This window comes from Tenrec ecaudatus, chromosome 9 (genome assembly GCF_050624435.1).
Source record: "Tenrec ecaudatus isolate mTenEca1 chromosome 9, mTenEca1.hap1, whole genome shotgun sequence".
In the NCBI taxonomy this organism is placed as follows: Eukaryota; Metazoa; Chordata; class Mammalia; order Afrosoricida; family Tenrecidae; genus Tenrec; species Tenrec ecaudatus.
Genome location: NC_134538.1, coordinates 93,535,293 through 93,548,377, shown reverse-complemented (window position 1 = coordinate 93,548,377; position 13,085 = coordinate 93,535,293). Strand labels below are relative to the sequence as shown.

General features: G+C 38.0%; 1 protein-coding gene across 6 annotated transcripts in view; it reads right to left on the bottom strand.

The window, feature by feature from the left end:
- DGKB (diacylglycerol kinase beta) overlaps positions 1-13,085 on the bottom strand; it is a 712,573-nt gene that overhangs the window by 618,261 nt on the left and 81,227 nt on the right. For all 6 annotated transcript variants that reach the window (XM_075558344.1, XM_075558345.1, XM_075558348.1 and 3 more), the window contains exon 2: positions 2,262-2,338. In XM_075558344.1, coding sequence (XP_075414459.1) covers positions 2,262-2,338 — 77 coding nt within the window. The remainder of the gene's footprint in view (positions 1-2,261; positions 2,339-13,085) is intronic.

Genomic DNA, 13,085 nt, shown 5'->3' with positions numbered 1-13,085 from the left:
AATAAGGATTTATGTTTTACACACCCTCCAAAATATTTTTATACACACTAGAATGTAAGAAATATTACTTAGATCAGTTTATTTATTATATCAAGGAAACTAGTTCATACTGCAAAGTGGCTGGAATCATACAGTAATAAACAATGCTGTGTTAGATATTATCCTGCCCAAATATAAATTGTGGGCTATAAATTCAATGGACACATGATCTTGTTTGCAAAGTAAACCATTTGACCTCAATTACTTCTCACTTAAACACCTCTCAGGAATTAATTCTACTGATATGATAACTTTGATGAGGACTCTATGTCACTACATACTATATTTTGAGGTAATTGCTAGATTCATGTATCTTTATTATACAAAGCCTCTTCATAAATGCACAGATCTGTTGCTGAAATGAATTATTAATATAAGTTGAGAGAGAAAAAGCTGAATCTAACCGTAGTCCTTTGAGAGTGAAAAAAATCTCTAGTCTTCACTCTGATAGGAATGTACTTTTCAGAACAAAATGTAAAGTTGACGGCATTTTTCTTACTATTATAGAGAATTGGGTAAAATACAGTGTGAGGGAAAAACACACATTTCTTTTTCTACGTGAATATAAATTGGAGAAAGGTTTCCTGGCCCTATCATTTACAGGTTGTAAAGATTAATTTTACTTCTTAAAACCTAGCAATGTTAAATAGTCAGAAAATGTACAGGTCTTTAGAAACATGTAGAGAGATTAAGAAATATGTCATGAAAAATAGATAACTACGTGATCATGAAAAATAATAGAGAACAATACAAAAATTATGAGGTTGGAATTTAGAGATTAGCTTGTGATAACTATAAATTATATAAGCTTAGAGAAGATAATATTAAAGTATAACATAAAAATGCTTCTAGAGACATGCAAAAATAAAACCATTGGGTCATAGCCAATGAGCTCTCTGTGTGGACATGGCCTTCTCCTGAGATTTCTGGGAACTCCTGGATTTTGCTCCTTGGAGGGGGAAGACACTACTCTCTGCTCATTCATTTGGTGACTCTACTGACCCCTTGTGAGACATTACTGAGGAGAAGCCACATGGACCTACCCTGAAGCAATCAGACCTCTGGAGCCAGAGAAACCATGTAGAGATCCCTACCAGCACTGAAATGCTTACACCACCACTGGATCCACAGGACTTCCAACCCACTGACCTGTGATCCTCCTGCACTCGGCATCATTGCATGTATTTCAAGAGTCTGAAGAGGACTTTATAGATTGGTATCAGGCATATTGGTTAATATTGGACATAAGGGCTTGGACGAGACTGGCTTGGGGTGCTTTCTTAATGTACAATTAAATTAACCTTTATACAAAACTACCTCATGCAAAAAAACACATATGATAATAACAAAAAATAACTCAAATTACATTTAGTCAGCAAACATCTAGTCAACTGGATAGATATCCTTTGAGGCAAAAGGGTCTTTTATAAAGTGCAGTATGTTTTCACTCCCCCAGAACCCAACTATCATGGTGCAAATGTATTCAGAGTAACGGTGACCAGACATTTAATATAAAACAGCAAACAATAATCGGAAGGCTATTTAACAAGTAGGAATATTTAGGAAAGAAAAGGCTTTCAAGAAAAAATATGTTTCCAAAGCAATTGACAGGGCAAGCAATCTTCTATGGAAGGACTGTCAATACTCAGAAGCTTACTTGTAATAATTAAGAATAAAATAAGTGGGGTAAGATCTTTATTTTTTAAAATCCATGCTTGGATTTTAAAGTGGCAGACATATTCATCATTGAATCTTCCTTTTGTTAATTAAAAAAGTATCACTAACAGTGTAACTTTCTGTCCTATAACGCTTGAGGGTTGCATGTTATAAGCCACAGACACAGTCCCTCTCTGCTCCTGATAGACCCGTTTCCTGTCTTTTCAGAGAAAAGAACCTCACACTCCTCTATAGATGCTTCTCTGAACTTCCAAGCATGTCATTGAGAAATGTTATTTTTATTAGCAAAACATTGTTGGATGAAAAATATAGTACAACAGTTCACATATATTCCAGAATAGCATTTTGTTAGAAATTTCATTTTGTTTTTCTTACAGTGTATGCACGTTTATATAAATGTATATAAATGTACACATGCCTGTGTACATACATGGATTGCATATTTTAAATGACATTTCCCCTTACCAAGCACTCTTCAAATAAGAAAGTCCCATTCAACAAATCAGATATAATAAAACTGATATAAAGAAAATAAAATATTTTACCCCTTCAGGATTATACTTTGCAAGCACACCATTACCATGGAATTCTTCAAGAACATCCTTTAACTTTTTTGTAGAGTCTGTAAGAAATAAAAAAATAGACAGGTTGGTTATGTATGCTTATTTGAGCTATGTGTACTGGCTTACTTGGTTGTGATTTATATTGCACTGAGTAAACAGCTAGAATCTTTGTGACTGTCATTTTTTGAGCCATGCCTCAATTTTTTATCTTGTTCGAGAAAATGATGATGATCTATTATCTGTTGACAACAACAAAGTGAAACAGAACAGTAACTTCATTCAGTTGTGTCCACGACCAATATGCATCAGAGTCAACTAAACAGCACCCAACAACAACGATGTATCTTCCAGGAGCTCTAGCTGCACTATGGGATTATCCCTGGACTGCTAGCCTCCAGGTCAGCAGTCCATACGCTCCAACCACACTGCCGGAGAAAAATGAGGCTGCCTGCTCTCTGAAACCCTAACGGTCTCCACAACCCTTCCCTGCAGTGTGTTCGGTGGATATGTCCTTAGATAAGTAACTATCAGCTCAACATGTTCCTTGTTCGATTTTCTAGGTCCAGTTATAATATATTGACTTCTGGAGTTTACCCAACACCAAATCCCAAGCGGAAAATCAAGTTCTGGACCTGGACCTTCAGGTAGGCTTTGTGGCCTTTTCTCAGTGGTCTTTGTTGGGCATAGCTTCTCTAAGATTGAGCTTTTACTTGCTCACCTAATCTGCTACTGGCAGAGGGATGGAAATGGAATCCTGACAGGTTCTAGCCATCTTGCCTGGGATCCATGCCTTTAAACAGTGTCCTGAAGTGAAGTCTACAGATGGGCTTTGCCTTGAAAATGCCCATAGAGTGGAACATCCCTAACACTATTTTAGTGAAGCACAGATTTACCCTTTGAAAGGAAGACAGTTTCACTATGCACTGTGATTCAGTTGTTTTTCTAGATGGCTATTTTTCCAATCATTTCCTATCAGTTTGATTATGTCAACCTTGGATCATGGTACACAAAGAGGCCAGGCCTGACTTACTCTCTCAAAGAAATAGATACCAAAGAAATGACACCTGGATGAATACACAGTGGATGGAAAAGTACAGTCCCTGTCACATGTCTAACGCTAACATTGGCATTTCAAGGAAGAGAGCACAGTGACAGATTCCATGCTGAGCAATGCTGACAATTCCAGGCAGCCCGCCAGCCAGCCAGCCAGGCAGCTGTGAGCTTAGCAATCAATTCATAGTGGACCCTTTCACAATAATTATTTTCTGATTTTATTTTGTTGGTGAAATCATGCATTTTCAATAACAAGAGACATTTTCAATGAAATGACACAGCAGATAAAACCTTGGGGGATTTTCCCCCTCCAAATAATATGCAGTTCAAAACAAGTAGGGGAGTTCATGTGATGCTGGGTTTGGTAGGAATATCACAGAAACACAGACACCCCCCCCCCACCATCCAATGGCTAAATGTACAAAAAATGGGATGATATCTTCCCATTAAACTCCAGAGTCAGACAATGGAACTATAGACTCTACTGGTCATAGAAAGGTTTATAATATATATATAATCTCAAAGGGCACAAAACGTTGCTGAATGAAGTGCTAGATCCAAATCATAAGCCAGAGCCAGAATAACCAGGTTCAAAGAGCTAGTTTAGTCCTTAGGATGAGAGATTCTGACAGATGGTGAACACAAAAGACTGAATCTCCTGACAAACACAGAAGGATTGTGATTTGTGGCTGGTTTGGAAGACATGGCATATGCCAGAGGCATTGCATTTGAAATGTGCTAGCAGAGAGATTTACAGACTAATACTATGCCACCCCCACCCTGCAATAGTCATTCTTTCCACGAAGCAATTTAACGTGACTAGTCCACCGTATAAAAAATGGGTCATTTTATGTTTTCTTTTCCATCCCCATTAGAATCTCTTGAGAGGTGAGAAAACACTGAGCCTGGACGTTGAAAGTCATTTTATTCAACAAACTATATTGTTTGTGCTGGAGGTTATAAAAAAAAAAAGAGGAAATGGATGTGGGGACTATAGAGCAGTTTTCCTCTTGTGGTTTAGTGCTCCACCACCTACTCTGGGACATTAGTTGTTCAGGGGTCCCTTAAAGGGCCCACACCCTATGAACACACTCTTCTTTGTTTGAGTCATATTGAGCTGTATTTTATGAATGAACATACAATTTCAATTTATTTTTATGATGTTCTTATTGTATATCATTTTCTAGTAAAATGAAACAGCTTTTACATTATTCTGAGTTTTGAAGCTTAATAAGGTCATTTGGCAATCTATAGAAAACTGGAGATTCAGACAAACCGTGCAACATGAGAAGGGAGCCACTTTACATTTATTTTGCAGCTCTTTAGGATTTGTTACGTCTTGAATGAGTTCCCTTGGTTACTGCTCTGCCCCCATTCTCTTCATTTCCAAAACTCAACCACATTTGTCAGATTAATCTTGAAAGGCTGATAGAGAATGGAGAGTTTTAGAGCCAGACATGTTTGGATTTGAATCTGAGTTCCAGAATTCTTGGCTGAATTTCCATAGAATACTTTCATCTCTCTACAGCTCCGCAAATTGGTTTAATGATCTGGATCTTGCAATGCTGTACTTAGCAAAATGTCTGGTATCCAATCCATTCATGCTCCTTTGCTCCATCCTTAACACGGCTTCAAACACGCCCTCATCATTCAGCAGTCTTCTGCTGTCTTCCGCTTGAAGCACAAAATGCTCCCACCTTGGCATTCTCAGGACAAAAGGGGTATAATCCTGTTACTGTTGGAAACAGAGGTCAAGTTTGGTCCCTTTTGTTGACCACACAGAACAAAAGAAAACACTTCCAAGTCTTGCGTCAATCCCATGATGTTATAGGGTTTCCATTGGAGGGGTGTCAGTAGCAGATTATAGGATTAGCTTCCTCATATGTCTTAGTTTCCAGGCTCCAGTGGAACCAGTTGAGCGTCAGCACAACACTCAAGCCTCCTCTGACAGGTGGTGAGCATGCAAAAGGTACACTGATCACACACATCTCCCGATGGAAGGGGGTGTTTCCAGCACAGCATAGCCTCTACCCCCCCAACTGAGTGCTGCGTGCTCACAAGGATCCCCCACTCAGGGCTGCGTGCTCACAATTATCCCCTGTAACTTTGTTATTAACAAACACAACATCCACTTGCCCCACGGTGTTCTTTTTGCTGAGCATTTCCTTCAAGTCTCCTAGAGTTCACACTTACCCCCACTTTTCCCACAAAATCTTATTTCAACCACAGCAGGTAGCAGCAGATCCTCCTTAAAAACCCCATAAAATCTCTTAGAATCTATGTGTAAATTATATGTTGAGTCCTGGTAGCACTATAATTATAGCTTGTATATAGAGTATTTTACTGTTTCCAAAGTTTTTTTTAATCTATTATTATTTCATTTGAAACACAATAAGCTTCTTTCTTATTTTAAAAAATCTTGCTACTTATTAACATATGAAGAAACCAAGGGTAAAAATATTATCAATGCAAAATTGCAAAGGTAAAAAGGTTTTTAGGGGTTCAACCTTTTTTCTATGTCACCCAATTATATGCTGTTAACTTCTAGATAAAGGACCAGGAGAAGCTTCTATTTCAGCCGCAGCACCAAGATTGGAAACCTTTACCTTGTTTTAATATGTGATGTAATATTGCAATGCAACCTATTTACACAGTTTATATTCTAGTTCAAGATAGGTTGTATTATCACATCATGTAGACTTTTCCTCTGTGAAAAGGTGATTTAGGCCAAACTTTGAAGCTGATATACGCTTTTAATAGAAACACTCTGTGCTCTAAGAAACTGGTGAAATAAGATCTGTTGATTTAATCCAGTTTTATTTTCTTATTTTAATGGTATTCTGAGAACTGTGATTATGCAAGATATAACCATTAATGAGACTCCTGTGTGTATGAACTGTTAAATATCTTACAACATGCTGTGAAATAACAGACTACAAAAGACAAAGATAAGCTGCTATATAATCATGACATTATTACAGCAATACGGTGTGGAGATGTAGTAAATTTCATAAACGTATTATTAGTAGAGAAATGAGGATTCATTATTTTGAAAGTAGAACCAAAAATATTGTCTATGATTGGGCATGGGTTATGAAAGTGAAGAGTCAAAAACAATCCCAAGAATTTCTATTTGAATAATCAAATGGATGAAACTGCTCCTAATTCAAATGAAGATAATTGTAAATATAGTTGGAGTGGAAGAACTCTAGATTTTAGGGGTTTTTATTAAGAAGAAAATGAAATATACTTTATTTATTTATAGTAATTTCATTGGGGGCTCTTACAACTCTTGTTACAACCTGTACATCAATTGTATCTGACATATTCATACATATATTCCATTGTTCTATTCTAGACATTTACTTTCCATTGAGCCTTTGAGCAGATAATATTTTTTTAAAGTCTTCTAAAGTTTTAAAAATTCCTTCAGCTATAGTTCTCACATTTTGCTAATAACTATTATATTACCAGTATCAGCATTACATTAACATTGACTAATCAACTGTATGATAGACAATGAACAATTAAGTGAATTATAAAGTTGTATTTTCATATTACTGCTCAAATGATTTTTTTAAATCATTTTATTGGGGGCCTCTTACAACTCTTATCATAATCCATGCATACATCCACTGTGTCAAGCACAACTGTGCATTTGTTGCCACCATCATTCTCAAAACATTTGCTTTCTACTTGAGCCCTTTTTATCAGATCCTCATTCCCCCCCTCTCCCTCCCCATGTCCCCTTCCTCATGAACCTTTAATAATTTATACATTATTATTACTATTTTGTCATATCTTACATTGTCCGGCGTCTCCCTTCACCCACTTTTCTGTTGTCCTTCCCCCAAGGAGGAGGTTATATGTAGATCCTTGTTTTTAGTTCCCCACTCTCCCGGTATGGCCACTCTCACCACTGGTCCTGAAGGAATCACCTGTCATGGATTCCCTGTGTTTCCAGTTCTTATCTGTACCAATGTACACCCTCTGGTCTAGCCAGATTTGTAAGGTAGAATTGGTATTTTACTTTTAAACCCTTTATATATAAGAACTTTACTAAATATCCAATTGATATATGAAGGTAAGTAAAATATATTGCTACTAGGACTCTATTCATATATCCACAGACTTATTCTGAAAAAATATTTCAATATGCTCCACAACTTGTTCAGTCTTATTCCTTGTCTAGAAAATTATAAAACAGACTGCTAGCAGTTCAAATCTGCAGTAAGCTATATTATTAGCAATGAGGGTGGGTTGTTTCTCTAAATTATGCCCAAACATGGCAGTACTCCACTTTTCCATGGCTGAAATTGTATTGACCTATGTGTTAGGCCAGGTTGACTAGAGAAACAAATCCAATGACACTCATATATGTGTAAAGAATAACTTTAAATCAAGAGGTAATTAATTATTTATCAAGAAAATATACCAGCCAAGGCCAACTCAAATCCATTAGTCAGATACTAGTCCCTAAGTCCCTCTTGAGACTCATGCAACCATATGCAATGATGTAGAATGCAGGAAGATCACAGGCTGGTGGCTGCCAAGCTGTGTGGATTCAGTGGCAGTGGCAACATCTCCAGGGCTCTGGAAGCAACCAGAGTCTGCCAGCAGGAAGGTGAAGGCTGGGAAATGAGAGTTTCCCAGGGCCCTTCTTATGAGAAGCACCCTCGCGCCTCCCTCCTACCCCCTCCCTCCGCCCCATGGGGCTGAATCCACTCCTACACTTTTATGTACTTCCAAGTGGATGGGAAATTCTGTAACCACCACAATCCAATTTGGTGAGATTGAATAAAACCAGAGTATTCTGGACATTCACCGCACTTTCCTTATACTTTCTAGATCGCAGAGTTGAAGTTATATTGTCCTCTCACCACTTGCTTTTATTCTCTTGTCCTTTTATTGTTTTAAAAACTAATTTTGTTTCACTAGATTTTGCATTGGGGGATTTTACAACTTGCATTCAGAATATTTCACTTGAATGATCAAGTGAATACCTTTCTACAAAATAATACCACATATGAAAAGTATTTCATGAAAGATCAAAATAATGAAACTTTTCTCAATTAAATATCCCTGTTTTCAAATGTCCATGTATTAGTTTTATACAGTTCATTATTTGCAGGAAAATTACTACTATCAATAAACTGGAGTAATCAAAATGATATATAACTTCATCATCTTTGTTTATTTACATCTGCTGCATAGTAAATGTCCACTAATTGTGAGGCATTGTTTGGACTCTCAAGCGTTTAGATAAACATTTTTTAAAATATAATATCAGACCACGCTCAATTTCCTTCTTTTAGAGACCTACTTAGTTTCAAAATCCTGATTTGAACCAATGGCCATAGTATAATATTGCAAAACCTTAAGCCAACATTTTACATCAAACATTAATGTTACAGTTTTATGGGAAAATTCATTTTTAGGGAAAGTAGAGTTAGTTTCATTCATTATGTGGGTTTCACTGAGAGCATTTAATGAAATGCAATTATAAGTTGGTTTCATATCTACACATTATTTTAAAATGGTAAACTCACACAAGTTCCTACTATGAAAGTTTTTGTTTAATTTTTTTAACATCTTTTGGTGGGTTCCCAACAGTGAGAAACCAGATATTCTGGCTACAATAGTGTAGTCTTCTGTTGCAATGCTAATAATTTCCTGGACAAAATTGCTAACATTTCAAATTAATACTAATTGTGACAATAAATAAATAGAACTGCTCCATATACATATATCAGAAGTCATTCTTTTAGGCAATATGAAAAATTCCAAGTTGATTCATTTTTCTAATATAAATACTTTAAAGGATAACTTCTCATACATATTTTAAAGAAGTATAAAAAGCCAAAGCATTGTCCTAGATTTTTTTAAATTATAAGCAGATTTCAGAGCATGTACATCTGTGGCTTTATTGAGCTCTTCATTTGTGCCAGCCTCTTGAGGGTGAGGGAGCCTTAAAGGAGGAAGAAAACTGTAACTGAAACAATTAGAGCTGCGGACACAACGCACAGACCTCGAAGAACTGCAGAACCATCATCTCACAAGGTGGGACTCCACTATCTCCCTCTAATACTTAGGAAAGCATGACAATATTTATCAACAACAGTCCACCTGCAGCATTCTAGGATTCTATGACAGTAATCATCATGATACTGGAAGGACGCTTACTAAGTCCCACCTATGTCTTGTGGCCTAATATTCACGTTTGTAACCTTTATCAGCCCGCTTTTTACAGAAAGGGCGGGGCAATTCCTAACCCTAGACCTACAGGGAACACCATTTTCATTCATTAAATTCCAAGTCACAGTGACTCTAACAGACAGAGCAGAACTGCTTGGTGGAGGTTCCAAGTGTATGTTCCTCACAGACGCGCACTCCCACGTCTTTTCCTTCTGGGTGACTGGCGATTCAAACTACTAACCTTTCAGTTAGCAGCTACTGAACAACTTTCCCATGAGGCCCCTTTTCAATTCTCCTACCAGGTAAATTGAAGAGAAGAATCTAGAGAAAGAAGGACAAACATAGTAGCTCAGAGAAGAATGTGGACGCTGTTTGTGTGGTTGTGCCAGACTCTTCTGGGAGCACAGAAATGTACGGGGGTAACGCTTGGGGGTCCTTTGGGAGTTAGCTCTGGTGATCTGCGTCAGACCGTCTCAGACTGGAGCGTCACCACCTGGAGAGCTATAGGAACACTTACACTCTGCACACATGAGCTCACCGGAAATCAGAATAAGCTTCTCAGAAAAACCTCACAGCAACAGTGAGACTAAGTTATTTTTTTTTTCAGAAATATAGGAAGTTTTTTGATTGATCTGAAATAATGCTGAATCATTTCCAACAAGCCTTCTTAAAGTTTAATTTGGTCATTTTAACCCAAATTTTGCCTAAAATCTGATCATCTTTATATTTTAAAACACGTGGGGGAAGAGAGTAAGCTGGAAATGGACCCCTGGGTAGATATGGATAGTGCTGGGGGGTTGTTTTTTGTTTTCCTTCTGAAGACTCTTGTCCCGCAGGGTTGTACAAAAGGAAAAATCCATGGTTTGTTTTTTGTTGTTGTTGTTGTTTTATTTTTTAATGTTATCTTTAGTAACATGCAATCTTAGATTATATATTTCTTTTTTAATCATTTTATTAGGGGCTCATACAACTCTTATCACAATCCATACATACATCAATTGTGTAAAGCACATCTGAACATTCACTGCCCTCATCATTCTGAAAACATTTGCTCTCCACTTAAGCCCTTGGCATCAGGTCCTCTTTTTCCCCCCTTCTTCCCTGCTTCCCACTTCCTCATGAGCCCTTGATAATTTATAAATTATCATTTTGTCATATCTTGCCCTGTCCAACATCTCCCTTCACCCACTTTTCTGTTGTCCGTCCCCCAGGGAGGCGGTCACATGTAGATCCTTGTCATCGGTTCCCTCTTCCTAACCCAAGTATTTGTAATCAACTTCAACATGGCTTGCTGTCCAAAGAAAAGCCTAGGAACATGCTAATTCAAGGAGAATTTTATTATAAACCATGATTCAATCTCAGTAATTCTCAGCAATTCACATCTTAGGATCAAGGCTAATCTGATCTGATTGTTTAAACATGTTGAAAGGCCTAAAGTAGGTGACAGGATGGATATGGGTAAAGGTTTCAGAAAGGAATTGCTTGCAATGCAACTCTGGGTTGGTTTGGGAGATTTAAAGGCCATGGAACATTACACAATTAGAGATCAGATTAGAGCTCCAATGCAGGTGAACCAGTCTTCCTCCACCGACTACAGGCAACGAGCTGCAACAGCTGAGAAAATTCACAATCATGTTCTCACTGATTTTTTAATAGTGCTGTCCAATTTTATTTATTTCTCTTTGAAAGCAAAAACAAAACAAAGCTTCTGCCAGGACCTAAAACTCATCTGTGATAAATTAGTGTTGCTTTACGTAGAAATTAAAAATTATCAACAGCTAAACTTTTATTGACACATTGCACTGAAATGTGCCAGGGACTTTAATGGAATTTTGGAAAGTATCAGGTCCATTAAATGGCGTGTTAGTTCAGGTACTCTGAGAAACACATACATACAACTGAGAAAATAGCTGTGAAGGATAAAGAGGACCCGAAGTAAGCTAAAACCTGGATCCAGATCTAAGAAAAAGAGCAGGAAGGAAGATGATTGGGTATGAGGCTCAGACTGCAATATGGCTTTGAGAAAGTCTCAACCAGTCTAATGAGGAGGTGCCAAGCAAACATTGGCCATTGGAATAGTTCTGTACTAGAGATAAATGATCTGTACATACGCTGACTGCTGTGCTTAACATTTTCCTGAGAGGAGTTACATACTCTGGTCTCATTTAGAGTAGGTGGCACTTACATACTCTCCTGTCAATTTGCGAAGAGGTGAAATCTAGCCTGCCAATTAGGTCGCAGTTTGATGACCTCATTTTGAAGGCGTAATGGAGATAACTAACTCACTGGAGGCCAGACCCAAATAGACACTCTGCTTTGTCTTTCTGCCAGCAAGGCACATGGAGCTGTGCTGATGGAGCCAGAGCCCTGGAGCTGGAGGAGTCATGTGGATGCCCACACCAGCACTGAGATGCTCTCACCACCACTGAGATGCTCCCACCACCACTGGATCCACAAGACTTTCCACCCACTGGTCTGTGATCTTCCTGTATTTGGAGTCATTGCATGTGTTGCGTGTGTTTGAAGAGAAACTTACAGACTGGTATCAGACATGTGGGATAATATCGGTTTATAGATTTTATCTGAGCTGGGATATTTTCTTTTTTTTAAACGTTTTATTAAGGGCTCATTCAACTCTTATCACAATCCATACGTACATCAATTGTATAAAGCACATCTGTACATTCATTGCCCTCATCATTTTCAAAGCATTTGCTCTCCACGTAAGCCCCTGGCATCAGCTCCTCATTTTCCCCCTTACTCCCTGCTCCCCCGTCCCTCATGAACCATTGATGATTTATAAATTATTATTTTGTCATATCTTGCCCTGTCTGACGTCTCCCTTCACCCACTTTTCTGTTGTCTGTCCCCCAGGGAGGAGGTCACATGTATATCCTTGTAATCGGTTTCTTAATGTACGATTACTCTTTGATATAAGGCTCTTTCTTACATACATAGGGTGTCTATGAACTAGTTTCTCTAGTCAACCAGGACTCTGTGTATGTGCAAAGGATCTGACAGAGAGAACCTGAGCTAACCCGGAGTATCCAAATATATCAGAAGTCAAATATCTGTAGGAAACTCTCTCTTAATGGGCAGGCGGCTCACAGCAGATCTCCTCATGGAGGTGATTATATTGCATCAGAGCTCATCACAGGGAATGGATACATCACAACTACCAAGCCCCTGAAAATCACTGCCAGTCAAGTTGACACACAACCTTCAGCTCACAATGCTGAGGCACAGTATTCATGGGTCATGGTCTTTATGCTTTCCCAGTTCTACTTGGTTGCTTGCTCACTCTGCTATTTTCATATCACAAATGAGTTTACCTTAAGACATACCTTGCTCATTACATCCACAGGGATTGGGTTAGGATTTAAAATACTTATTTTCAGGGAACACAATCCAATTGTTAGTATTAAATCCATAAAGTGCTTAAAATTAAGTGTTCAGAGAGTGTTATATAATTAAGAGAGAAGCATTTCCAGAGTAGGAGCACAGGAAGTCAACTTCATGAAATTCCAAAAAGGATAAGGGAAACAAAGCACCATCTGC